This window comes from Drosophila subobscura, chromosome A, assembly GCF_008121235.1.
Source record: "Drosophila subobscura isolate 14011-0131.10 chromosome A, UCBerk_Dsub_1.0, whole genome shotgun sequence".
Taxonomy (NCBI): Eukaryota; Metazoa; Arthropoda; class Insecta; order Diptera; family Drosophilidae; genus Drosophila; species Drosophila subobscura.
The window spans coordinates 3,892,367-3,917,530 of record NC_048530.1 but is presented as its reverse complement, the minus strand read 5'-3'; the positions used below and the strand labels follow the sequence as shown (position 1 = coordinate 3,917,530).

The following is a 25,164-nucleotide window of genomic DNA, read 5'->3' as shown; positions in this document are numbered from 1 at the left end:
AAACACAAAATTGTAGCTTCTAGTGAGAATAATTTTTAAAATGAAAGAAAAACAAAGCGAAAACAAAACGAAGCGAAACGATAGGCAGAGGCAGAGGCAAACCCTCTGAATAAAAAGACCCAAAAGAAAACAATGTTAACAAGAAGTTCGGCTAGCCGAGACATGGTATACCCTTGCAATTGAATGAATATTTGTTTGAATGCACACAGGCCTCATCCTTAGTCCTTTTCATCTGCAAAACTCAATGTTCCAGCCTTTCAAATTGCATATCCAACAGCGATCCAGAGCCTTTATTTATTAGCAGCTAAAGAATGATCAGCAATAAGTCTTATTGCCTAGAACATGCGATCTACGATCTCTGCGATCTCTTCGACTTTTGCGCCTACTTCGATTCAACGAATTTCGATTCCAATTTTCAATTAGAGTTATTTGTGCCAGCTTGGAATATTTTTACTGATCCTACGATGAGCAGCAATGTCCGTTGAGAGATATAATATTAGTCGAGCGATCCACAGCACAAAATCATTGTTTAAACTTGAAAGGTTTCTTTTTGGCATGCCTGAGAGACTGTAAAGATATCGCAGCCCAAAGAACAGAGAGAGTGCGAGAGAGAGAAAGATCTTTAATGAAATGAGCAGAAATATTTATATATAGAAACGAAGTGAAGCAATATGCACTGTGCACGGCCCAAAAGAGGAATTACCTAACCTCAATTGCAAGGTTATCAAACAAAAAAAAATACTAAAAACAAATATAAGAAAAAGAAAAGAAAAACTGCATAGCAAAAGGCTAGAAGAGAAGCAAACAATTTAACATAGATAACAATTCTTTTCAAAGATATCAATAAAGCAAAAATGACACAAAAAACGAAAGCCCCAAATGAAAATGAAAAAAAAAACAACGAGAGAGAAATGTGAATGTGTAATTCGAGCGAAACCCCCAAAGCCCAATAACAGCATAAAGAAACAACAACAACAACACACAAAAACATTTCGATTGCGCTCGTTTAGCCCCACATAATATAGAATATATTTCAATTAAAAAGGAACGAAACTAAACGAAACGAAACGAAAAACAAACACGAACAAAAAGAAAAAACAAAACACAAAAACATTAAAAATATTTCAAATATGTCATTAAGTCACAGCGAATAAACAACAACAATAAGTTGAAGGCGACTTAAACATCTGAAGGATAGAGGAAGGGAGGGGAGTAACAGTGCGTGTCCAAGCCCAAGCTCCAGCCCCAGCCTGAGTGTAGTTTAGTCTGTCTCTAGGAAGGCACTCTGAACCGCAGGTTGTGTGTGTGCGCTCTGCATAAATGTAGACATTAGCCTCTAGGTTTATTATTATAAAAATTATATTATTAGTATTAGAGAGCAGCGGCAGCAGAGCAGCAGCAGAGTCGCACGGACATTTGCATTTTGCTCTTACAACGTGTAACCAATAAATATGAGGAACAATTTTTCTTTGTATAAAATACTAGGCATAAAACGTAGCTCAGCCTCAGAGAATAAATTTTTAAAGCAGCGGCAGACAGACAGACAGAGTCTTGCCAAGCGTTGCTCATAGAGAGAGAGTGAGAGAGAGAGGAGAGAGTACAACTAGAGAGAGAGACAGAAATCGTTTAGCCTAAGGCAGAAGTTTGTCTTTTGTTGGTTGAAGGAATTGTGTGTGTCTCTATGCGTGGTTGTGGTGTCTTTTTCTAATTGCAAGTTGCAGGAGGGTTTGGGTTTAGGTTCAGGTGTCAGTGGTCAGATCTTCGTTTTCATCCTCCGGCTCGTGTCCACGTCCCTCGCGTATGCGCTTCAATTTACGCTTCAGCATCATTACGCCTAAAAAGAGGTACAAATCGAAGGGATTACAAAGCGTATTTGGATATTGTCCAACTTACATTTGATGGCCTGAAATGTTTTGACCGAGGCCGAGGCAGATTCACTGGCTGGCAGCGCATTGGCTGTGGCCCTCTCGTGTGCCAGCTTCACCTCCAGATAGGCCTTCTTAAGCGTCTTGTAGTGACGATAGTCAATGGAGTCCTTCACCAGAATGCATCTAACAGGGCAAAGAAAACAAAAGGAATTTTCAGCACACAGAGCAAAGTCCAAGTAGCTGTGGGGGGCACCTACTTTGCCGCTGAACCCTCGCCGGAGCAGTCCGATGGATTTGTGTGATAGATCTGATGGTAGAAGTACTGCAGCACTGGGGAGTTCCAAATGGAGAGGCCATACCACAGCCAAATGGCGACATTCAGCGGCAGCTTGAAGTTCTTTGCAAAGAGCGTGGGTATAAAGTAATTGAAGGGCAGCAGATTGATGAACACATACGCCCACGCTGCAATTCGCATGCCGAGGAACGTTTGATAGACGAGACGATTCCGATTGCCGCTGGGTAGGGACAGCAACGCGAGCACTTCGGTGAGTATGCTGTACAGGCCCAGGGTGAGATTGAGGCCAACAAAATAGTTTTCGTATCTACAAAAAAAAGAGGAAAAGGATTTAGAATGATGTGCCATAAAAGTAAAACAAGACGCGACATGCCTGTACACATCGATGGCGACGAGGGATAACAGGTAGAGGCCCTTGGAGCCAACCTCCAGGAAGTCGGCCTCCTTAAAGTCCAGCATGGCGCCATGCAGGTAGAACGTGATGATAAATATTGAATAAAATTGAAACTTTTCCAACTGATGCGAGCGGTAGAAGATGAGATTATCCGACGAATAGAAGAGCGAGTATCGCCCCTGGTTCTTCATTAGCTGCGGCAATATCATGAACTCATTGTAGAAGTGCAGAAATAGGCAGCTGGCTGCATAGAAGGCGATGTTCCAGATCAGTCTCGCGAATTGTTTCCGCTTAAAGTACTTCATATTCGACGACTTGAGGAACAACTGCCAATAAAGTGGGGAAAACGATTGGGTTGGGTTGGGTTGGGTTGGGGTGTGGGCGTTGGGCGTTGGGTTTGGGTTGGTTCGTGGGAAATTAGTTGAGCATTGTTCTGACGCCGCAACAGATAACGTATGTATGTAGATATGGTCGGGGCAATCGGTGGTCAGTGGTGGTCGGTGCCCCCCTTTTGTGTCTGCCAGGAGCGGCAGTGAGGGCATTGCTTTGTGTATTTTCTGTTGTGCTTGTTTGGCGCCCCATTGAGGCCCCCAGACCGCCACTGACCAGCTGTGTTTATTTATAAACGCGAAATTAGTTCTGCAACCCCTCAAAGAGTGTGTGAACGCCGTCGTGGAAGATTGCACTTGCTGGAGTGCCTGCAGCTTACCTGAAAAATACGCTGAAACCCGTAGAAGCCACAGGACAGTGCCACAAATATCCAAAAGACCGCATTTATCAGGTAATACAAGTCAATGTCCTGCACAAACGCATCGAAGCGGTCGTTGGTCACTAGATATTTGAGCGGCAGAAAGAAGTTGTGGATCTCGGCCCAGTAGTCCGGCGGGCCGGACTTCATGTCCAGTATGGATGTCATGGTCGGTATTGTTCGGATTTCAGCCAGCAAAAGCTGAGCTGTTAGCAAACAGCGAAAAATTTAGCAAAATTCGGCCATCAATTATTATTATAACCAACAGTGTGACCGCGGAACCATCGATCAAATATACCTTCGGACCCTCAAAAATATACCGCAGTCTTAAATCATATTCCTCGATTTTGACGCTATATTTAATATTAACAGCTAGTTACGACTTTCGGCACTAAAACTAGAATCTTATCCGATTGATGAACCATTTCTACACAAGATTGGTTAGTTTCCATGATTTTTTGTTATTGGATGGCGAACATGTCGGTATTTTTTGCGATAAGTGCTGGTAAACGCTGACGACGAACAGCTGTCAATTCGATACAACAATCGGTTCCGGGCACCTATCGCACCCTACAGTACGCTGGAACAAGCAGTTGAAGCAAAAAGCGCGCCATGATTTAAATTTCAAATTATATTTTAGGAAAATGGCACAAACATCAGCTTTAGCCAAAATCAGTGACCCTCCCGTCGATCCTGTGCAGCTGTTTAAGCATCTGATAGAGACAGCTGGTCAAGGCAAACCGTTCATAGAGATGAATCTGGCCACTATAGACGAGGAATTTGGTGTGCTCAACCGAACTGTCGTATATCGTGGTCTCTCCAGCGACAACCATGTGTTCTACATCACCCATCGATACACGCGCAACTGCAAGAATCTTCAAGCCAATCCAAAGGCCTGTCTAACCTTTTATCTGCCGTTGGTCAAGAACGTTGATGGCAAGGACAAGGACACCTTGGACACCTGGCAGGTGCGTTTGATTGGAGCTACGGCCGTGGAGCTGCCTGAATCTGAAATGGACGCTCTATGGGCCAAAGAAGACTTACCGGCCAAGATACGTGGCCATGTTTTCCCCTGCGGCGAGCCAGTGGACTATGAACAGCAAAAGGCAAAGCACGACAACTTCCTCAAGGAGCACTTGAGCACCGGCAGGCCCATCGAGAGGCCAGCCACTTAGTAAGTCAAAGATATTCCATGCCTTATCCTCAGACATATGTACATATTTAACCCGACATGTTTGCTTTAGCACTGGCTGGAAATTCCAGCCCCAACGCTGGGATTTTCTCAAAGTGGGCCAGGGCCAGATCGCCGATCGTGTGCAGTATCGCCTGCAGAGTAACGGCAAATGGCAGTCCATGCACGTTGCCACCTAAGTAGCGAACTGCTTTCAAGCAGTTCATTTCGCTCGATTTAGGTTTTATTCAACAATATCTTTCTACAAACAGCTAAAATTAATTATCTAACAACTAAATTTGCTTCATTTTCGACATGTTTAACATACAACTACAGCATAGTTAATAAATATTACACAAAACAGCAAAAAAAATATATATAAAATAAAATAAAATAAAATAGAGTAGATTACGTATGTATAAAAAGGAATAGTAGAGATGCAGTACGCGTATGTGGTAATAAAGGGAGCCCAGTTAGTAGCGGTTAAGTTTCTTTCTCCTCATTTCTTAGATTCTTTTTTTTACATAATACAAAGATGCAGTTGTTCGGGGCTGTTGCTAGGGGGGGGGGGAGGTGCAAATGCATGCTGCTATACCGCATTTACCGTTTCACGTATCCAGGCTGCATTCGAGGCGATCTTGTCGTACATGCGGGGGCGCTCCACACCAGTGGGGCCGCACGCGATGCGCCAGGAGGAGACGCCAATGAGGGCCCACTGATTGGTGCCTGGTATCAGGCATTGCACAGGCGCGCCAGAGTATTCCTCTTGCTGCGAAAGAGAATACAAAAAATATACAATTTGTTATTATTATTTAAGGGCATCAAATAGATGTAATATTCATTTCATCATAAATATCTTCGGCCCCATTTCCCCCCGCTGTGCCAACTCTGGAATTTCACAATCAATTTTAATCAGCGACCACCTCCCCCCGCCGGTTTCCGTTATTGCTGACGTCACACAGCACGCGACATGCAGGAACGTGTTGTGTTTTGGTGAATGAGTAAGCTGAGCGGCACTTTCCAGTGCGCTCTCTAACTCACTCCCGCTCTCTAGATCGCGCGCTGCCTGCCGCTCTCTCTCTCTCTCTCTCTCTCTCTCTTTGGAGGAACAGCATTAACCCCCGTTACGCACGACTACCTGGGACAGAAGGAGCGAAAGAAGCGCCGCTTACCTACAATGGAAATAGCAGCGGCAGCCCGACTGCAGCTGCAGCGAGCAGGCAAATAGAGAGCATGAAAAGAAATAGAGTCAGGGTTGGGGAGGGGTAGGGACGGAATGGGGGAGGCAGCAGCATATAAATAGAACGAGCGAACGGCCACTGGAATGCATTTATTTGGCAACCTTTCCAGCGATCGCACACACGACAACAGACAACAGAGTGTGGAAAAAGAAGAAGGAATAATTTTGTCGCTGTTCAACCAAATAGTTTAATCAACATGTCGGATATCAAGAGCTGCCTGAAGGTCTGCTTCCAGGGCGAGACGAGCTTCATAATCTGCGAGGCGGGCAACAGCTACGAGGAGGTCATAGTCCAAGGTGAGTCACGAAAAAATAACCCAAAAGCGAGAGAGAATCGAAAGAAAATACATATAATCAACAACAACAATTCTTGCAGCCATGGCCCGCTTTGGCATTCCGGAGACACAAAAGGAAGCCCTGCTGCTGACCAATGGCAAGGGCTACATCTTCGAGGCGCAACTCTTGGAATACTTTCTGCTGCTCTTCCCCTGCCCGGAGATCACCTTCCATTTGCGTCTGAGCTGGCAGAAGTTGCGTCGTGGCCTGAACAGCCTGAGCCCAGCCATAAAGCGGAAGCGTCACACAGAACCGGCGACGAAGCTGGAGCAGGCACAAGCGAAGGCTTCCGCCTACCAGCCGGAGGAATACACGCCAGTGGCTGTCTATCGGCAGAACTGTTTTCTCGGCTCATTGCCCAGCTCCAGCTCTGAGGCGGCTCCAGTGCGTCGTCAGAATTGTTTCCTAAGAGAACAGCTGCCACTGCAGCAGCAGCAGCAACTGCAACTGCAGCGGGAGGCGGAGATCGGCGCCAGACAGGAGGAGCCACAGGCCAAGCGGCTCCGTCTGGATGTCTGTGTCAAGCCCAAGCGAAGTGCATCCATTGCGCCGCTGCCTGCCATGCGCTCCATACGCATTTAGCCTGGAGGCCACCCAAAAAAGATCGTTGTACATAGCCCCACTCACAGTATATATGTACATAAGTACATACTACATAATTACATACATAAACGAAATACTCATAGTAACTGTAAGCATAAAGGTTGAACCGCTGTTATTTTGAAACCAAAACTAAGTCCAAATAAATACAAATTAATTACTGGAAATATTTGTCCATAGTTTTGCAGTAGTTTACGAGTATTCCGCGGCAGCGAAAAGTGACAAAGAGAATGCCCAAAGCAAAGTAGCGTAAGCAGTGCAAGCGACAAAGACTGAATGCTGCTTGAATCGAGGCTCACTGATAAACTCAAAGAGCGCGCTCTCAGCTGTGCTGCAGATAAGGTTCTTTAATTTACAGAAAACAGAGCTTCTATCCCTCAGGCTGCTCCGCTCTCCACTTTTTCAAGTTCTCTATCATTTTTGCAACTATTCCTGAGTAGTGAATAATTCTGGAAAATGCTAAAACTCAAGAATTTTCTCTTAAGCCGGGTATCAGCACTGCGAAAAATAAAACGAACTCGCATGCGAGCTTGTGTGCGAGTGATACATCGCAAAAGGAAATCGCATGCGAGACAAAAATGAGCTGTAATTGTTGTCGCATGCGAGCAACACACTCGCAAAACGAACTCGCATGCGAGTGCAGCCACGTACTGTTAGAAACATAGGCTTAACAGTGCTATAACAGAGTCATTTGAATAACATGCAAGCGCCATCCTTGTCTCCCCTCTCACACCCAGCGGTTTGCGGTGTGTGAAAGAGAGAGAGGTAGCGCATGACTTTTCCTGAATTCGTTTGGAATACTTTTTAGCTGTGGCATCACTCACCGTGCAGTCGTACTTCTGGTAGGTGGCCTCCATGCACATGGAGTTGACCGTGGCTATGGACACATTCTCGCAGGGCGCCATGTCGCCGATTTTGAGCTGGACACGCTGCAGATGATCCCGCTGCCGGGACCAGCCCAGCGTGTTGCAGTTTGTCCAGACTTGCTCCTGCGCCGCCGACTGAGCAGGCTGGGCTCCGACTGGCTTTGTGGCCGAGCGTGCTGTGGAGGAGGAGGAACTGCCGCTGCTGCTGCTGCTGCTGCCGCCGTAATAGTTGACTTGCGGCGCATGCTCGGGCAGCGGGTAGGAATCCAGTTCCTGGTGCAGTGCCTCTGCTCGGGGCATGTACGAGGCGGCCGCTTCTGCCTGCTGTGAATAATGTCGCCTGTCCAGCTGCTGCTCCTCCTCCTCCTCGGGCGCTTCCTCTGTGCTGCCCGAGCCCTCCATTTGCTCCTGCGAGGGTATCAGGAAGAACTGCTGCGTTTCCTGGGCCAGCGGACTGCGCTGAACTTGAACCTGCGTCGGCTGTTGCCCCTCCAGCCGCTCGGCCACTGGCACATAGGCGCGTCGCTGCACCGCGGGCGCCGTCAGCAGCTGTCGCCGCTGCAGTGCGTCGGGCAGGCAAATGGGACGCACATGATCCGAGAGGCTGACGGGCGTCTCCAGCCGCACCAGCGCCGCTGTGGACCCCTCCACGGGACTCTTGATCATGCCGATAATGCGACGACGCTGCGTCCACGGCGCCTTGGCCGAGAGCCGCACCGCGCCCACAATGGCCATCCAGGTGGCCCGCGGCTGGCCCTGGAAGCAGCCCTCCGTGGTGAGCACCCAGTCCTGCGAGATGAGTGTGCCGTCGCACACGTGAATATCCTCACGAAAGAGGGCCACCAGCCAGGGCCAGTCCCCCGGCGCCGACATCTTGGGCAGCGACAAATGCTGCTTGGCATTGAAGAGCGCCGACTGGACGCCGCAGCGCAGCTCGCCGCAGCCCACATAAAGCACTTGGCGCCGCGGACAGTGCGTGCGAATGAAGCTAATCTCGGGCGCATGCGGGTCCAGGACTCGCACATAATCCGTCAGCTGTTCGGTGTCGTTCTGCACGTCAAAGATTTCCACAGACCTGCGGGGGGGAAGAAGTCAGTTTTCGGGTGCAGTGTGGGAGCCGGCGGCGCACTCACTCATAGCCCAGCGATTTGCATAGCGATTCGGAGACTGTTTGGCGCACCACCAGCTTGGCGTCGCCCTCGAGTCCCTCGGCGCACAGCTTGCCCACGACGCCCTTCTCCGAGAAGACGGCATAGCCGGCGGCATGGAAGCGGGACAGATACGGCACCAGGGGCTCCGGCTGCAGCAAATCCGCGGCCAATGGTGCAATGGAAACTGCAAGTAAAACGAATACAAAACATAAGCCAAAGGACTGAGTGGACTGCAGGCACCGAGCTTCACTCACGGCAGTCCTTCTCGTCTGCACCGTCGGGACAATCCGCCTTGCCATCGCAGCGCGCCTTGCGCGGCACACATGCCCGGCCCCTGCCGCAGTACAGCGCATTGGGGGAGCAGAAGGCGCAGCTGCGCTCATCGGACAGATCCGGACAGTCCGCATAGCCATCGCAGAGGCGCGGACTCTGCACATTGCTCTGCATATCGCTGACACAGTGGGGCTTCTGCTGGCACGACTGCGTGCCCGTGGACTCGGGAAAGCGTTCGCAGTCAAAGTACTGGCGAAAGCGTGGCGGCAAGCGACTGCCGCAGCCGGCCATGAACGACTCGCAGTACTCGCGGCATATGTGCCCCGGCGTGGGCTGCACACTCGTCCCGTGCACATCGCACGGCGGCTGCAGCAGGCGGCACACAAAGTCGTACGCCTCGCGGTAGCATTCCCCGTCGACCAGCTCCCGGAAGACAATCAAATCGTCGGCCACCTGCTCGTAGCTGGCGTGGCCCAGCAAATTCGGATATGTTGTCACATTGTAGCCCAACTGGCGGCAGTAGTTCAGCTGCAGCGGCACACAGCGACGCGGTGGCGCTGGCGTGGTGGTCACCACGGGCTCCGTGGTCTCATCGTGCCCGCCCAGCGGCGAGCTGGACATGATGGGCTCCTCAATGAGGCCGGTGGTCTCCTTGATGCTCAAGCTGGTCACATCCACGGTCATGTTGGCAAAGTGCCGACGCTGCTGGTCGCTCATTTCCTCATGGAAGAGCGCCAGCAGCTCGCCGCTGCTCACCAGACCCGCATACGGATCAAAGATCATATTAAAGTGCACAATTATGTTGTTGTTATCCTCGCTGCTGCTTGGGGAGAGGAAAGATTACGTTTCGTTACTCTCACACCTTGTCTGCCACTCACCCATCGAGCGCTAGGATCTCGCTGCCTTCGTATGCCTCGCGCAAATCGGAGCGCCTGAGCGTGAGATTGATGCGCTCCCTGTAGTCCCTGGCCTTGTGCTGGAAACGCAGCGAGTTCTGATTGGCCAAGTCCATGCTCCACTTGTCGTTGAGCACCATGAAGCGGCCACGAAATACGCGATCCGGCAATGGTTCCGGTCGGAAGTAAGTGTCTGCCAAGAGAGGGGGTTGGGGGGGAAATATCAAGTGAATTCTGGAGCAGATCTACGCCACACTCACATCCCACATAGACGAACGCGCCAGCGACGAGCAGCGCTATCAGGAAGCCGGCAATCACAGCGCAGCCACACTTCTGGCCATCGCCCAGCTTGCGTCGCGTGAATCTGATGTCAGAGTCTGTGGATAGAACTGATTCGGACTTGCGCCGCAGGCCATGGGCGTGGTTGTGCATGTGCAGATGGTGTTCCCGCTCGCGTTCACGTTCACGTTCCCTTTCGCGCTCTCTCTCCCTCTCCCTCTCGCGCTCCCGTTCCCGTTCGCGTTCGCGTTCCCGTGCCAGGTCCAGGCCATTCGTGGCGGCACCAGCGACCGCTGCTGCTCCTCCTCCATTGGTGTGGCTGTGATGTGGCTTGTGGTGCCGCGTACAGCGTGTATTGTGAAAGACCTTCGTGGGCAGGGCTGTGGTGCCACTGCCATTTCCTCCATTGCCATTGGGATTTGGATTGCTGTGGACGATGCCCTGCGCAACGAAAAGAAAACATTTTTTTTGTATCCGATTTTTAATCATTGAGCGCGGCAATTTGGTCAATGACCACTAAAGCGCCTTAAATGCTTTGATTTTACGCCAAATCATGCCGTTAAAGCCACACACGGAACGAACAACACATTCCATTCCATCGCCCATCGCCCATCGCCCATCTCCATCCATCCATCGCCATCCATTGGCAGACGAATCTTTACTTCGACGCGAAATTGTTGCTGTGGCTGTTGTTTATGTGGCTGGTGCATGCAAATGTGGCATGCAACATGGGAATTTGCACAGCATTGAAGTTACGGAAGCTTCTCTTCTCATTTTAATTAAGGAAATTACCAGGCCAAACCTTTTTCGACTTCACTTTTTCTGTTTTGGTTGAATTGTGCGCGCTTAATGAAACGGAACAGCTGATCGCTGAGCTGAGCCGGTCTCCTGCCAGCGTTTACCCACACTAAGCCGAGCCTAACAGAACAAGAACATTTTCATCAACGTTAACAGCGACTGCAGCGATTACTTTTATCGTGTTCAAAATGGTTGTTTGTTTTTGTTTTTATTCAAACGAATTGATAATTGCTTATTTCTGAGCCATTACCTTATATTAAATCTGCCCATTCGAAATTATAACCATTCAATCAAACTGCTTAGTTAGTACCTACGCGCAAGCAGTACCCTCAAGCAGTCAATAATGTAGGAAGGCAAAACAGGCTGCCTCTCCCTTTAAGAGCCTGCTTCTGCTTCAGCTTCTGCTTCTGCCTGTCTGTTGTTTTATTAATTATTTAAGCTTAACTAGCACGTAACATAACGGATGCGAGGGGGAAGCTCGAATGCGGTTTGGTTTTTATGTTGCAATTGCGAAAGCAGCAAAACAGAACACACAGCAGACACAATTTAGAAAATAATTAAAGCGCAAGCAAGGCAAAGAAAAAAGAGCTACTGCTGCTGCTGCTGCTGCTATTTTTCTGTAAACGGGTCATCGCATGGCCCACATTTCTTGAGCTGATGCGTGATGCTGATGCTGCCAGCCAGACAGAGACAAAGCAGAGACAAGCATAACAATAATAAAACAAATGAACAGGGGGGAAAAAAGTGTAATTAAACACGAATGGCTTCCTCATTTCATAATCGCGGGCATCGGTCAACGCTTTTTTATTGAGCAAACTTATTAGCATTGTGTTGTAATTGTGCCGCTCTCGCAGTCTCTTTCCCTCAAAAGAGGGAAGAAAGGCAGCAAAAGTTTCGGGGCTGCAGCTTGATCCCTCGTTCTTAACCCAAAGACGAGTGTGGAAGAGAGAGAGTGGAGAGAGAGAGAGAGAGAGAGAGAGTGCACGCGGCCAAGTCAAAAGTCACTCGGCCGCATAACGGCTCCAAGCAGTGGCTGCTCCACTCTGCTCTGATCTGCTCTCTGCTCTTCTTCCCTCTTCGTTTCTGCTGGCGGGCGCGAATGCATTATGCGTGGCGCACGTGCTGGTTGGCAGTGTGTAAGCTTTCGTGTTACATCACCGCACAACACACACACATTTCCTTCATTCCATCTCTGTCTCTCTCGCTCTGTCTCCGCCACCCTCTCTTTCGGCAAATTGATAGCTTTTCCTTTTGTTTTTCTCTTTGTTTTAATTATCGCACAAATTCATATTTAATTACAATTTACGCTTGCGCTTACGCTTACGCTTACGCTTATGCTTACCTTCCAATTTTTTCCTCCTCCTCCTCCTCCATTTGTCTGCAAATTGGATTTGTCTTTGTTGCGATTGCTGCAATTGTTGTTGTTGTTCTTTTTATCTGCTGCTGCTACGGCAGCCGCCGTTGCCGTCGCGGTCGCGGTCGCTGCCGCTATATTGCAAGCAGCATTCGCATTGGTATGTGTATGTACCTGTGACCCCGGTGATGACGTTTTGTCCACATCGCGGGACTTTTTCATCTGCAAGACAAATTTGGAAAACTTTTGTTCAACAATAGTGCGCGAGCTGTTCGGCTTACAAAAGCTGGTAATGGAGTAGACATGCGCGAGAAACCCGAAACTAACCAACCGAACAGGTGCTAATTGTCCGAGCTGCTCACCAGCAACGACTGCCAAATTTAGCACAGTGTAGCAGCAGATTCCCCTTCGCCACGCCACGCCACGCCCCAGCCCAACATCCCATCCCACACGCCCGAGGGCCATTTATTTGGTATGCTCCAGTTAAAAGCCAACACCAAAACCATTTAACAACAACAGCAGCAGCAACACAAACATCAAAAGTTACAGCAACAACAGAAAGCAGAGCAGCCAAAGGCAAAGCAGTACCAAAGTCAAAGCAGTCCAATGTCAAGCGAACAGCGCCCCAATGTCCAGCGTCGACAGCGACAGCGACAGCGACTGCGACTGCGACTGCGCAACTTCAGCGTAAAAGAAAGTTTCTGCGTTTCCTTTACTTGTTGTTGTTTATTCGCCGCTTATTGTTTATTTGTTTCATTTTGCTTAACATATTTACATATTTTTAGATTATTCGCCCCATGTTGATTGTGTGTGCGCCCGCGTGTTCCCATTGTTTTCTGCGTTCTACGTTAACTGCTGATCTGATCCCCCCAAGACGGACTAACACTGTGTGAAATTAGGTGTTCATGCATGCCATTGGCTCCAAGGAGATTGTTTAACAATCTTTAACCAATGGCCGGCAGAGACATCATTTCTTTTTTTTCCTACATTATCTACGAAAATAAATGCCAACCGAGGACGCCGCATTCCAAGTTGAAGTGCATTTGGGTTCTGATTTACCCAACCATCGCCAGCAGTCATGTGACAAGCAGTGGCAAAATGTTGCGATAGCTACGCCGGCGAAGCAGTGCACATCGGCAGCATCCCCAAGAGAGGCATTGAGCGTCACTGCTGAATGGCAAAGCCAAGGCAATTGGCACTAATGTCCTTTTGGGAAAAGCCAATGAGAGGCTGCAATGAATCGTGAACAATTATTGATGTAGGCACGGCACATACATTGTACAGACTTCATGCATATGCATGATCATAATTATTTGTTTCTTTAATAGTTTGATGTATTTTTAACTAACAAAATGGCTGCTGTGCCACTGTCCGTTTTCGCTTTTCTTTCGCACGGCCACTAATTAGGAAAATGCATTTTGCTGGGGGCCTGAGAGTTGAGTGCAGCTAAGGGGAGGCCCGGCTTGTAAACATGTTTTTCGCGCAACATGTTGCCTGCCGCCAATGCTGCCGAAACGTGTTTGCTCGGGCTGTTGGTGGGGGGGGACGGACCCCCACCAACCAGCCGCAACAAAAACACTTTCATTTTGCGCCGTGCCTCGCCTTGGCTTTGAAATTTGGGTTTTTTTTTCTTTGCTTTTTTTTTTCTTTGCTTTTTTTGTTTTTGGATTTTCGACTGCAATTGGTACAAAAAAAAAATTCGCTTTCGCCTGCAACAAGACAAACAATTCAAGATGCGAGGCAGGCAGGCAGGCTGGCTCCTCTGGTGGCTCTTCTTTTAAAGCCTTGTGGCACGATGGCATGGCATGGCATGGAATGACACTTGTCGTCAATGGGAAAACGAGTTCGTGGCCTGAGTCTTTTGAACTCGAACGCTCTATGCGCGGCATGTCGCCGACTGCACTTTCACAGCGAAGGCCGGGCCGAGATCGAGTGGGGAACAGACAGACAGACAGACAAACACACTGGATGACCTTATGGCCACAAAACGAAGAAAGTTGCAACATGTTTTTCTTACTGTATTTTCCTTTGTTGTTGCTGTTGTTGTTGTTGTTGTTGGCTCTTCTTTTGAAAAGGAAAGCTGGACGTTGCCGATGCCTGATGAATTTTTGCCCTTGCCATGGGAACCATGTGGCGAAATGCCAATCCATAATTAAAGCTGAGCTTTGATTAAAAAGATTAAAAAGAAAGAAAATACCAACTCGGGGCAACACTTTTGGGCTCCAATTGCCACAAGTCAAGTTAGAAGTAATCCCTGCCAGCGCAGGCAAGCAGGCAAGCAGTTGAGCAATTATTCAATTCAAGCAGTACGCCTCAGCTGGGGTGTGGAAATCTTCTGGTCAAGTTTCAATGCGTTCACTTTACGACAGCAGCAGCAACAAGAGTAGCTCGAAAATGCTCGTCGTCGTATCTTGTTCGAATATCACATTTCTGGCTGCAGCTCTCGGCTTGCACTTAGAAGCAAAGTCCACGGGCCACGTGCGGCCAATGGCACAGCCGCAGAGCAATTGGGTAAACGGGAACGGGAACGGCAGGCCTGTGACAGCTTTTCACTAATTTCCCTTTAAGCAGCCGCAGCCGCAGCTTCAGTGCCAGCAGCAGCAGCAGCAGCAGCAGCAATAGACAGACGCGGCACACAGCTGCCAGTCAATCGTGACGAATTAATAACGGAACGTTTGCCGAACTGGGGGAAAGCTGCAGCTGAACAATGAGGAGAGGAAGAGACAGCCGACAGCCGACAGCAGCCAGCAGACAGAAGACAAAGCAGGAGGGAGTTCAACCGACAACAACAACAAAAAACCAACCAAAAATGAACAGTTTTGACCTCTTCAAGGAGCTCTCTCCCTCTCCCTTACCGCTCCACCTCTTGGTTTGTGCCGCCGGTACGTGCGTGGTGAAGCGCTGGGTACACAGATGATTGCCAGATACGAGCAGTGCGAGTGCCAGTACGAGACGATGGCTTATATCGGCTGCAACGATGACGACGACGACGACGACGACGACGAGACGTGACTGTAAAACTGATTTTTCAAGCTGGCAACTATGAAACTGGGTTGCCGTTTTAGGGTGTGTGTTTGTGCACACATAAATTGGGGCTTGGGTAGGTGAAGCCAACTACTGTGACTCACTCGTTCGCTCTGCCCACAAAAAACATAACTCACCAACAACCAACAACAACGAGAGCTGCAACTGCAGCAACAATTACGGGCAGGCAAATCAAAATGCAATTCAGCAAAAGAGTCGTCTACAAATTGTCGCTCTCATCCAACAAAACGAATCAAGCTTTTGGCTCTGGAACTGGAACTGGAAGTGGCTTTGCCTTTAGCTAGCGATGGGTGCGGGTGCGGGTGCGGGTGAGAGATGCAAACATAATAATCAACATATTTTTTATACATTTTCAGATAATTGTATCTAGATTTTGGCGGTGTTTTACATTCAGTTCATAGAAATCATTACCAGAGCCAGTGTATCAGGCTTGACGGGCTCGTGCTCTCTCTCCCACCATGTGGCTATGAGAGAGGTCTGAGAGTGCTCTGCTGGTGGTGGTGGTGCTGCTGCTGCTTCTACTGCTGCTGCTGCTGCTGCTGCTGCTGCTGCTGCTGCTTCTGCCGCTGCTGCTGCTGCTGCTTCTACTGCTTTGCTCTGTCAAAAGGTTGCTCAATGTAACAGTTAACAAAGCAGTATGGCCCGTGGGGACACCCTATTTTAACTGCTTGCCTGCTAAGCTTGTGTTCCTCTTTTATTTATATTTTTCGAAAATCACGCACGAAGCTCCAAGCTTTATCATCCCTAAAACCGTGACATTTGTTTTGCATTCCAAATGAAGTAGAAAGTTCTCCACTCCACTCCAGCGCTCAGTGGCTGGCATAACGCAATTTATTGGAATGCTTATTGGGCGCTTTCTTAGAATTTGTCATGGCCGTTGGGTTGGTTCCTGCTCTTCGGTGCTGGCGAATTACCTATTCAGAATGCGATTTGGCAAGACAAAGTGGGAATGTGCCTGTTTCTATTTGCTGCTGGGTGGGGTTGGGCACCAAAGTAGATTATATAGAAAAATGGGTTGGCTGAACTGTTCCTCAACCGACCATTTGCAGCTATAATCTATTCCACCCAAGGTAGACGCAGTCTCCAAATGTTTGTGGAGTCTATAATTCCCGCAATTTCCCAAACGGCTTCCACTTTGTCCGTAAAAGTTAATTTCCGCTGAGATTTGCATATTTAATTGAAATTTTGCAACTATTTTGGATAACGAGACAAAAAAAAACTGCATTGGGGAAAATGCCAGAAAAGGTAAGAGATTAAAAAAGATTATAAGAAAGAACAAAAACCCATCCGCCGATGACCGATTGGTTACATACTCTTGCAGCAGCGGTGCAAATGCTAAAGAACAGGCAGACAGACGCGGCATCAAAACTGTACTACCTTCAGCAAAGTGTATCGAAGCGCACAGTCTTGCCCACGCAGAGGCGTCGTCGTCGCCGTCGCCGTCGCCGTCGCCGTAGCCATCGTCGTCGCAAGGCAGTTCAAGGCTGCCAAAGCGCGCAGCAGCGAACTGCAAGCAGTGCGTACAAGCGCTGAACAAAGCTGTGGCGGAGTGTGGAGTTAATTTGGCAATGGAAAACGAATGGTTTGAGCTGGAGAAGTGGGTCTCGGGGCTTGCGGTGAGCACTGTTAATAAACCATTGCCAATTCGAAAGTAAAGGGCGAAGCACACACACATGAGCAGACATAAACGAAAGGAAATTGAAATTAAAAGACATTCCCCCATAAATCGCAGTTAATAAACGCTCATAATGAAGCAGCGGCGCGCCAGTGCCAGTGCCAGTGCCAGTAGCAAGCAGTGAGGGGCAGAAGCTCATGATCATGATGATGGAAAAGAAGAAGCAGAGGCAGAGGCAGAAAGGCAGTGGCAAAAGCCAATGATTTGTGCTACTTTCTTTGAGGCTCCTCTGTAGTAGACGCAGAGACAGAGGCAACAGCAACAGCAACGAGCAGCGCGCTATCGTCTTTTGTGGCTTTTGTCTTCTGCTTATTCTTCTGCCACTGCCACTGTCACTGCCCCTTCTCCACTCTTCTGTTTTCTGCTTCTAATTTATTTCAATGACATTTTACGATAAATGCAAGCCCCCTTCAGCCACAGCCACAGCCGCAGCCAGAGAAAGTTCTCTTGAGCTCTCGCTATGGCTGTGACTCTGACTCTGACTCTGACTCTCTTTCCTTTTACTCCCACCCATAAAGTGTTTATCGATACTGCTTGATGGGCAGCATGTGTGCTGTGTGTCGTAGAGCGCTCTGCTGCTGCGCTGCTACTGCCGCGCTGCTGCTGCTTCGGCTGCTGCTTCTACTGCTTTGCTTCTACTGCTTTGCTCTGTTAAAAGGTCGCTCAATGAAACATTTGTTTTGCTCTCAAAAAGCAGTGTCGACCGCTGTGACACCCTAATTGAACACTAATCCAAGTAGGAATATGCATTGATTGTTGCCTTTTGCACAAGCACAGACTACCCTTTTGCGATCTCTCTACGGTTAACACGGTATAAAAATCAAAGCTTGGCTTAAGCTTATTTCTAGACGGAGTCTCTCAGCAGTGGTGGTTTTTGTTTTTGTTGCTGTTGTTGTTGTTGCTTTTGTCGCCCGCTGTCTAGTGGCATTTGGTAAAATGGCAACAACATTTCATTTCATATTGCTGGCTGCCATTGCCAGTTGCTGCTGTTTGTGTGAACCTGTTGCACATGACTGCAAAATGTGACGACAAACAGCCAAGACGGACACACACACACGTACAGAGAACTGAATTGTGCCACAAGCAAACTGTGACAAAATGGTGACAGAAGGATAATATTACAAATATTTGCAAGAAGAAACAATTTCTTTGCACCCGGTACTCTCCCATCAAACATTTCATTTCAAGTGGGATAACATAGAATCTACAAGCGCAATGCCGCCCGCGTCTCTGTGGCCTGGCCTGAGTCTGTTAATTAACATTTGGGGAACCATAAAAGTGTTAGCGCCTTTTACACAGCTGTTAATCGGTTCATTGGATTGGGTTCTCTTTTTGTTTCTATTTTCTGCCCTGTATGTTGTATGTGGGTGGGGGTGGGGGTGTTGGTGGGGAAGTGAGCACTCCACATGGCGTCAGCCTTTTGGTTTGCCTTTGGGGTGTTTTGGTGGTGATTGTGCAAAAAGAAGAAAGAGCGATGGAGAAAAAACTTTTGAACAAAAACCGAAAATAACAGCAAGCAGCAGCAAGCAGCAGCCAAAAGCAGCAGCAGCAGCAGCAGCAGCAAGCAGTAATGGGGTTCCAAGAGCAAGATAAGCCCCATACGAGAAATAGCCGCAAAGGTATGGGGCTAGGTGGGGGGTGGGACGGTGACGGTGACGGTGCCGGGCAACAGCGTCAGACAACTGAAAGTTGTTGCGTTTGTTTCTAAGCCAAACGAGTTTGTTGTTGTCGTTGACGCTGCAATCACTTTTGGCGAGAGAGGGTGGGGAGGCCTTAGACTAGAGACTTATAGACCCATAGACTTATTGGAATGCCACAGCCTCGGCTGACATATGCCCACCTAAGCAACAGCAAAAATAACGAGAGACAACTGCAAATAACAATCCCAACATCAACATCAACCTCAAATTGCTCAATAGTCGCTCTCTCTATCTGTCTGTAGTTTGTACTCCAACAATGAGGCCCTAAGCCCCACACACTCGCCCTGCAACAATCAACAATCAACCAGAAAAAACCAAACTTTGGTCAAAGCTGAAAGGAAAAACCTTGCTGCACATACCCTTAAAATGAAGCTAACTCTTTTGTCATGTGATAATCGGTGGCCTTGGCTCACTTGGTAGAACGCAAAACGTCCACCCAGCACCACCTTCCGTGGGCATAATTTGATGCATTTTTGCTCAGACATTTTCTGCACGAGAACTTTGACCAAATGAAACATAAATACGCTTCTGCGACGGAGTTGCTTTCATTCTCAAATACATTCTCGGATTTATGGTCCGAAAATGGGAGCGTACAACACAACAAATAATTGTTGAACATTTTCAAAATTGGTAGAAACATTGAAATTGTTAGAACAAATATTTCTAGGCAATATTTTGGGCTGTAAACTATTGCATTTTGTAGTTAGTTGTTACATAGAAGGAAGTGATTTACGCTGCCAGGCCTCTGGTTGATTCCCACAAAATAAAAGCTTCCACGCGATGAACCTTAATAAATACTATAAAAAAAAGGGACACAAATAAGCCCGCAGAGTATGCACCAATTCGGCATGGCTGGAGCTCTCATTTGTTGTTGGCTTCATTGTTTAGGGCGACACATTTTAGGTGTGTTTTTGCTTGGAAAAAATTCTCATCAGCAGCGAAAACAAAAGACCAAAGAAAGAGAAACACAGTAACAAAAGTCTCCAGCGACGACGATTCATTTCACAAACAAATTTATACACACGGCACGTAAAAGAGCGGGGGTGGTGCGGGAGGGGGAGAAATAATACCTACAATATTACCGAAAAAAAAAAAAAAAACGAAGAAAAGAAAAGCCAGTGCATAAACAATAATAATAACCCCGCGAGAGCCACAATTTTTGCATGAAAACAGCTGCAAATTAAAATCACAAAAGCAAACCAAGACCCAGACCCAGATGGAATGGGAGTGCGTTCCAGTGAAGTAAAGATACAACTTTTGATTTCTTTTGGTACGAAGGAGGCCGCAGCCATGCGCCCAAGGCAGCAGCAGCAGCAAGCAGCAGAAAGCAGTAAACAGCAAGCAGCAGCAAGCAGCAGCAGCAAGCAGCAGCAAAAGTGAGTTACTAAGTCAAAATTGGCTTATAACGGGACGCACTTTCACTTGAAAAAAAAAGGCAAAACTGCCGAGAGTCTCAGATTTTACACTGAAAAAAAAAGACAAAAACCAATAGCCAAACGCCAAATTAATCCCAAAACCCAAAACGACTAAAAGAAAACAGAAATTGTTGTGTGTGTTTTTTTTTGTTGTGTTATGCTGTGTGTGGATGCTGTTGCCCTCAAAGAGTAGGAGGCGTGGCTTTAGGCCTGAATATCAATATAATTTCCATAATATTTTCCAAGCAAATGCTCGAGTTACAGTAATGGGAATGCACCCCATGAACACCGCCAGATACGAGATGGATCGAGTGGATGCCAGACCTTATGCAATCGCCAATCGATGACAAAATCAAACAGTAGTTTTGCTGCCTCGCTTTTACTTTTCGTTTCATTAATTATGTCTGTCTGTTCAAAGCAATTTCCAATTATGACAAACGACGCTGGCGCTGGGGGAAAGCCGTTTTAGGCGAGATCACCAAAAAAAAAAACAAAGAAAAACAAAGAGTAGAAAAACGTTTCAAAGTTTCTCAGCCAGATTAGCAAATAGATTTCTGGTTTTTTCTTGCCCTTTTGAGAATGCTTAGAAAATTGCCAGAAAGGGTTGTTGGGGAGGGACTTTAATTATATTTGGCATGGGTGAAAAATTGAATTAGTTTTGCAAATATCTTAAAAAGATTTGTCACAAATTAAAGCTGAGAGTAAATTATAGATCCTTGATTCAATCGCACACAGAAACTCCAAAAATGTATGCCAAATCTTTGAGCAGAAATAAATCAATCTAAAGGGCTAAATTTGCTTTCCTTTTAGCACCAGGAAGTCCTTAAAAATTGGTAATGCCGCCCCACCCGCCATTTCCTGCTGGCTGAGCGAGATTCTTCTCAAATGATTTCCTCACTCACCTGGCTATTACTGCAATAGTAAATGTCCGACATCCTGGATGGATGGTTGAAGCTGTATAAGGCTGACAGCTGCTATCCCTGCTACCCCCCCCAAGTCTCAATGGTACTGCTGATAAATGCGCTGTGGGGTCGCCGGGCTCTATAAGCAGGGCAGGTTAAGCGGCATGACCGCGTTCTGCTGCCAGGCTGCCAGGTGAATGAGCCAGAAGCCAGAAGCCAGCAGTGCCCTAAGCACAAGGAACAACAGCAGCAAAGCAACCTGTTTTTTTTGTGTTGCTGCCTCTTCTGTCGCTCTTTCTTCTCTTTTGCACTGCAAAAAGTGTCACACAAACCAGGCACGACTTGTAATCAATAGCCGCTGTTGACGTCGTTTATTGTTACGTTTTCTGAACGGATTAGATTTTCCGCATATTTATTAACAACAATACGAGGCAAAACTTAAACAAAAACAACAAACAAAATACAGCAAAAACAATGCAGCAGTCGGCTGCACTTCACGCTCTGTCTTGCAGAACACTCCACTCGCTTTTTGGGTTTTCTTATTGCTATTAATATTACTTTCAGCTCGGTTTGAACGTACAGCGCATGCGCGCGCGCACCTTTCTTTCTTTATTTGTTTCTTTCTTTCGTCTCGGACTCGGACTCGCACTCGCACTCGTCTCTCGTATTTTAATCGCGTTGTTGTCTTGACTTGGCTTAAACCGTCTCGGGCCGTGGTAAAACTTTGACTAAGTTGGCCCAGACAAGTCTTCAGTCGACAGCTGTCTTGGGCGCTGAGTTTTAGTTGAACCTGACATCGAGCCGTTGCGGTTAACAGAGCTGAAGCGCCAAAGTGGTTAACAGTGGAAGTCGATAACATTTGCTGTTGTTTAAGCGATATTTGTGCATTGAAATAGACTGCTACCATGTCTTTTGCTTTTAAAAAGGAATTTTACATTGTTAGATTGGAATTAAGACCAACATTTTCCATTTCAAATAGGTTTTTTGAGAAAAAACATTGGTGTTCCCTCCTCCAGCGCTTTGTTAACACTTTGGAATGGCAATGTTACTTATGCGACGTGCTGTTGCTCGCAGTGGTTCAAACATTGGCTAGATTGAATCAGCTGTTGATTACCAGCACTGTCATTTTGCTACCCTAGGGACAACGAGTATCCTCGAGTAGAGAAAATGCTTGACATCTTAGGTTCAATCAATGCAAAAACAAGTCATTCTGTGTTGAAGATTAATCTCAACTCTTCATCGATATATATAAACACAGAAATCATATTAAAGGTTAAAAGAATGTCGGGTATGATAAAGTCATATTTAATATTTTAAAGCAGCTGGGAAAACGGAATTGTAGTACCATTTAATGGAAATAGGGTACACAAGTGCTTATACTATACTATAGTACCGTTGGTCAGCAACAAATTGTCAAATAACTTAAATTTCCATGCCCAATAATGCACAATCCAATAAAAGGAAGACATGAAAACCAGCCAATCTTGTGTAGAATTGATTGGTGAATCAGATAGAATTATAGTTCGAGCGCTAAAAATCCTAACTAGCTGGTTATATCAAATAGAACATCAAAGTCGAGAAAAGTAAATTTTACTGTGTATTTACGGTTATTTTGCAAATGGGAGGGTATACTTTTTGGTATATCTGCGAGGGTCGGACGGTATATTTTTTCGATAATTACGCGGACACTCTGATCAGCTGTTGACCACTTACCAGCACTGTCAAATGATTTCGATTTTCGTCAACAGTTTTCTTGTTATTTTATCAAATTTACCTTGATTTGCCCCATCTGTATGCAATGCCGCCGACCCACTAATACAGAGCAATGGCACGCAACGTGCTAGAGAGCAGTCTACTGGGCGCTGGCTTCAGTATTATCTTTCAGGTGAGCGCTCGTTCGAATTCGGCACAAATTGGTTGGGGAGCCCTCCCACAGACCACCCTCCCCCCCCCCACACACAACCGTCAGCCAGAGCAATTAGTCACCATAAACCATTCTTATTCTTATTCTGTTTCTGTTTGTGATGTTTTGCTATTGTTATCACCCTGTTCGCAGATACTATGCCGCATCCTCACGTTCGGCATCAATGCGTACATTGTGCGCAATGTGGGTCGCGAGGTGCTGGGTATCATGAATGTGCGCCTGCTGCTGCTCGAGAGTACGTTGCTCTTCTTGTCCCGGGAGGCCATCAATCGGGCAGCACTGAGTGCCAATTCGCAGCAGCGCGACAGGTGCTCATGGGCTCAATTGATCAACCAGATGTGGCTTACGTAAGTGAATCCCAATCCATCATTTCCCCACTCCCAAACTCAATCTGACGCTCTCTCCCGCAGTGTACCCATTTGTGCCGTGCTGTGTGGCCCTTGTTTGTACATTTGGCTCAACTGGCTGTCGACGGTGGACGCCATCTACTCCTCACAATATGAATTTGCCTGCTATGCCGTTGCTGTCTCTTGTGTTCTGGAACTATTCGCCGAGTCCACGGTCTTTGTGGCGCAGGTCTTTTGCTTTGTCAAGCACAAAATTCTGTTAAACACTCTGCACATCTTTGTGCGCTCAGCCATCTTTCTGTGGATCGTGATTGGGGATAGAAGTGCGGCCATCACCGCCTTTGGCATTGCCCAGCTGGCCAGTGCCGTGACCATAGTGCTCGGCCAGTATGGATTCTTTTACTTCTATATCGGACGCTTCAACGACTACAAAGTGCAGCAGGGACGGAAGAAGCAGCCAACGCCAACCTCCTGGGAGCTGACACTGTTCGAGCACATGGAGGATTTCCCGTTCACGCGTCTCAGCGAATTCCTGCCGGGCGTCATGTACGATCCCATTGGCAAGTTCTTCAATCGTGAGCTGCAAACGCTAACGCTGAGCTTCGTGAAGCAGGGCGTGCTCAAGCAGATACTCACCGAGGGCGAGAAGTATGTGATGTCGGTCTCGCCCGTGCTGAGCTTCGGCGAGCAGGCCACCTACGATGTGGTGAACAATCTGGGCAGCATGGCCGCCCGCTTCATATTCCGCCCCATCGAGGACAGTTCGTACTTTTACTTCACGCAGACCATATCGCGGGACACGCGCCTGGCCAAGCAGCCGCAGGAGCAGGTGCGACAGGCCAGCAGTGTGCTGAACAATCTGCTGCTGGGCGTCAGCTCCATTGGCTTGCTGGCATTCACCTTTGGCCAGAGCTACTCCTATCCCGTGCTGCTGCTGTACGGCGGCCCAGACTTTGTCGCCGGCGGCCTGCCCCAGAGCCTGCTGCAGTGGCACTGCCTGGCCATCTACCTGCTCTCCGTGAATGGCATCAGCGAGGGCTACATGTTCGCCACCAACACCAGTCGCGACATCGACAAGTACAACTATCTGATGGCCATCTTTTCGGTTAGCTTCCTCGTTCTCTCCTACATTTTGACGGGCATCTTTGGGCCCGTTGGCTTCATCTTTGCCAATTGCATCAACATGCTCGGCCGCATCCTCTACAGCACCTACTACATCAGGCAGCAGTATCAGCCGCTGTCCCTCAATCCACTGCAGGGCCTCAAGCCAGCCAAACTCTTTGGCGTCACACTCATCATCTCTGGAATCATTTGCTACTGGGTTAGTCTCTACACAAAACAATTAATTTTCCCTCCAAATTTATGATTCTGTCTTCCTCTCTCTTTGCAGTACCAAAGTGCTGCTCTGTTTACCCATTTGGGCATTGGCTTAACGGCCGGAATTGCGTGTCTTCTCGCCTGGGCACTGGCCCATCGGGATTTGGTGCGTTTGGCCTGGCGCTATGGCAGGCGTATCAAGATTGATTGAAGGCTTCAGGGACTGTTTTTGTGTGTGTTTTGGAATGGATTATTTAAATATTTATACACATATAGCAACAATTGTAAATTAATTCCGCAATTAAGTTTATTTACCAGATTTAATGTTTGTAGTGCTTCAAAATGCTTCGTTAATGTTAAGGCATGCATTAAAAGACAACGATACATTGTATTATAGTTTTGTTTAAACAAAAATTTAAAAATTAAACAGCAAAACATAATAGGGGTATTTAATTTTTCGTGCACAAGAAAAGATCACCCCAAATGGCTCTCTATAATGCACTAACGCGCATGCAAAAATTCCCTAACGCATGCATGTAAATAAACCAACTTCACCAAATAGCACACTAA

General features: G+C 47.5%; 5 protein-coding genes across 8 annotated transcripts; 3 read left to right on the top strand and 2 right to left on the bottom strand.

The window, feature by feature from the left end:
- Positions 1-1,337: 1,337 nt before the first annotated feature.
- LOC117889605 lies at positions 1,338-3,578 on the bottom strand. 2 transcript variants are annotated; one of them, XM_034794023.1, is made up of 5 exons: positions 3,267-3,578; positions 2,537-2,883; positions 2,126-2,470; positions 1,894-2,051; positions 1,338-1,834 (listed from the first exon to the last, which is right to left on the bottom strand). In XM_034794023.1, the coding sequence occupies exons 1-5, from the start codon at positions 3,471-3,473 to the stop codon at positions 1,740-1,742; spliced, it is 1,152 nt and encodes a 383-aa protein (XP_034649914.1). In that variant the 5' UTR covers positions 3,474-3,578; the 3' UTR covers positions 1,338-1,739. The 2 variants fall into 2 exon arrangements, with proteins under 2 accessions (XP_034649914.1, XP_034649915.1); XM_034794024.1 differs by having other exon boundaries at positions 2,537-2,871.
- Positions 3,141-4,842, top strand: LOC117889606 (pyridoxine/pyridoxamine 5'-phosphate oxidase). Its single transcript, XM_034794025.1, has 3 exons — positions 3,141-3,338; positions 3,946-4,479; positions 4,550-4,842. Exons 2-3 carry the CDS (start codon positions 3,950-3,952, stop codon positions 4,674-4,676), a joined length of 657 nt encoding a protein of 218 aa, XP_034649916.1. The 5' UTR covers positions 3,141-3,338; positions 3,946-3,949; the 3' UTR covers positions 4,677-4,842.
- On the bottom strand, positions 4,710-21,730 carry LOC117889603. 3 transcript variants are annotated; one of them, XM_034794017.1, is made up of 8 exons: positions 21,007-21,730; positions 12,258-12,491; positions 10,099-10,558; positions 9,821-10,031; positions 8,924-9,762; positions 8,652-8,853; positions 7,477-8,593; positions 4,710-5,245 (listed from the first exon to the last, which is right to left on the bottom strand). In XM_034794017.1, exons 1-8 carry the CDS (start codon positions 21,037-21,039, stop codon positions 5,066-5,068), a joined length of 3,276 nt encoding a protein of 1,091 aa, XP_034649908.1. In that variant the 5' UTR covers positions 21,040-21,730; the 3' UTR covers positions 4,710-5,065. The 3 variants fall into 3 exon arrangements, with proteins under 3 accessions (XP_034649908.1, XP_034649910.1, XP_034649909.1); XM_034794019.1 differs by having other exon boundaries at positions 21,565-21,729; XM_034794018.1 differs by lacking the exon at positions 21,007-21,730 and adding an exon at positions 12,551-12,589.
- Positions 5,801-6,819, top strand: LOC117889607. The gene is made up of 2 exons (XM_034794026.1): positions 5,801-6,013; positions 6,093-6,819. The coding sequence occupies exons 1-2, from the start codon at positions 5,914-5,916 to the stop codon at positions 6,632-6,634; spliced, it is 642 nt and encodes a 213-aa protein (XP_034649917.1). The 5' UTR covers positions 5,801-5,913; the 3' UTR covers positions 6,635-6,819.
- A 973-nt stretch (positions 21,731-22,703) lies between the features above and the next one.
- On the top strand, positions 22,704-24,985 carry LOC117894847 (protein RFT1 homolog). Its single transcript, XM_034802514.1, has 4 exons — positions 22,704-22,891; positions 23,063-23,277; positions 23,341-24,598; positions 24,668-24,985. The coding sequence occupies exons 1-4, from the start codon at positions 22,832-22,834 to the stop codon at positions 24,803-24,805; spliced, it is 1,671 nt and encodes a 556-aa protein (XP_034658405.1). The 5' UTR covers positions 22,704-22,831; the 3' UTR covers positions 24,806-24,985.
- The last annotated feature ends 179 nt before the right edge of the window (positions 24,986-25,164 follow it).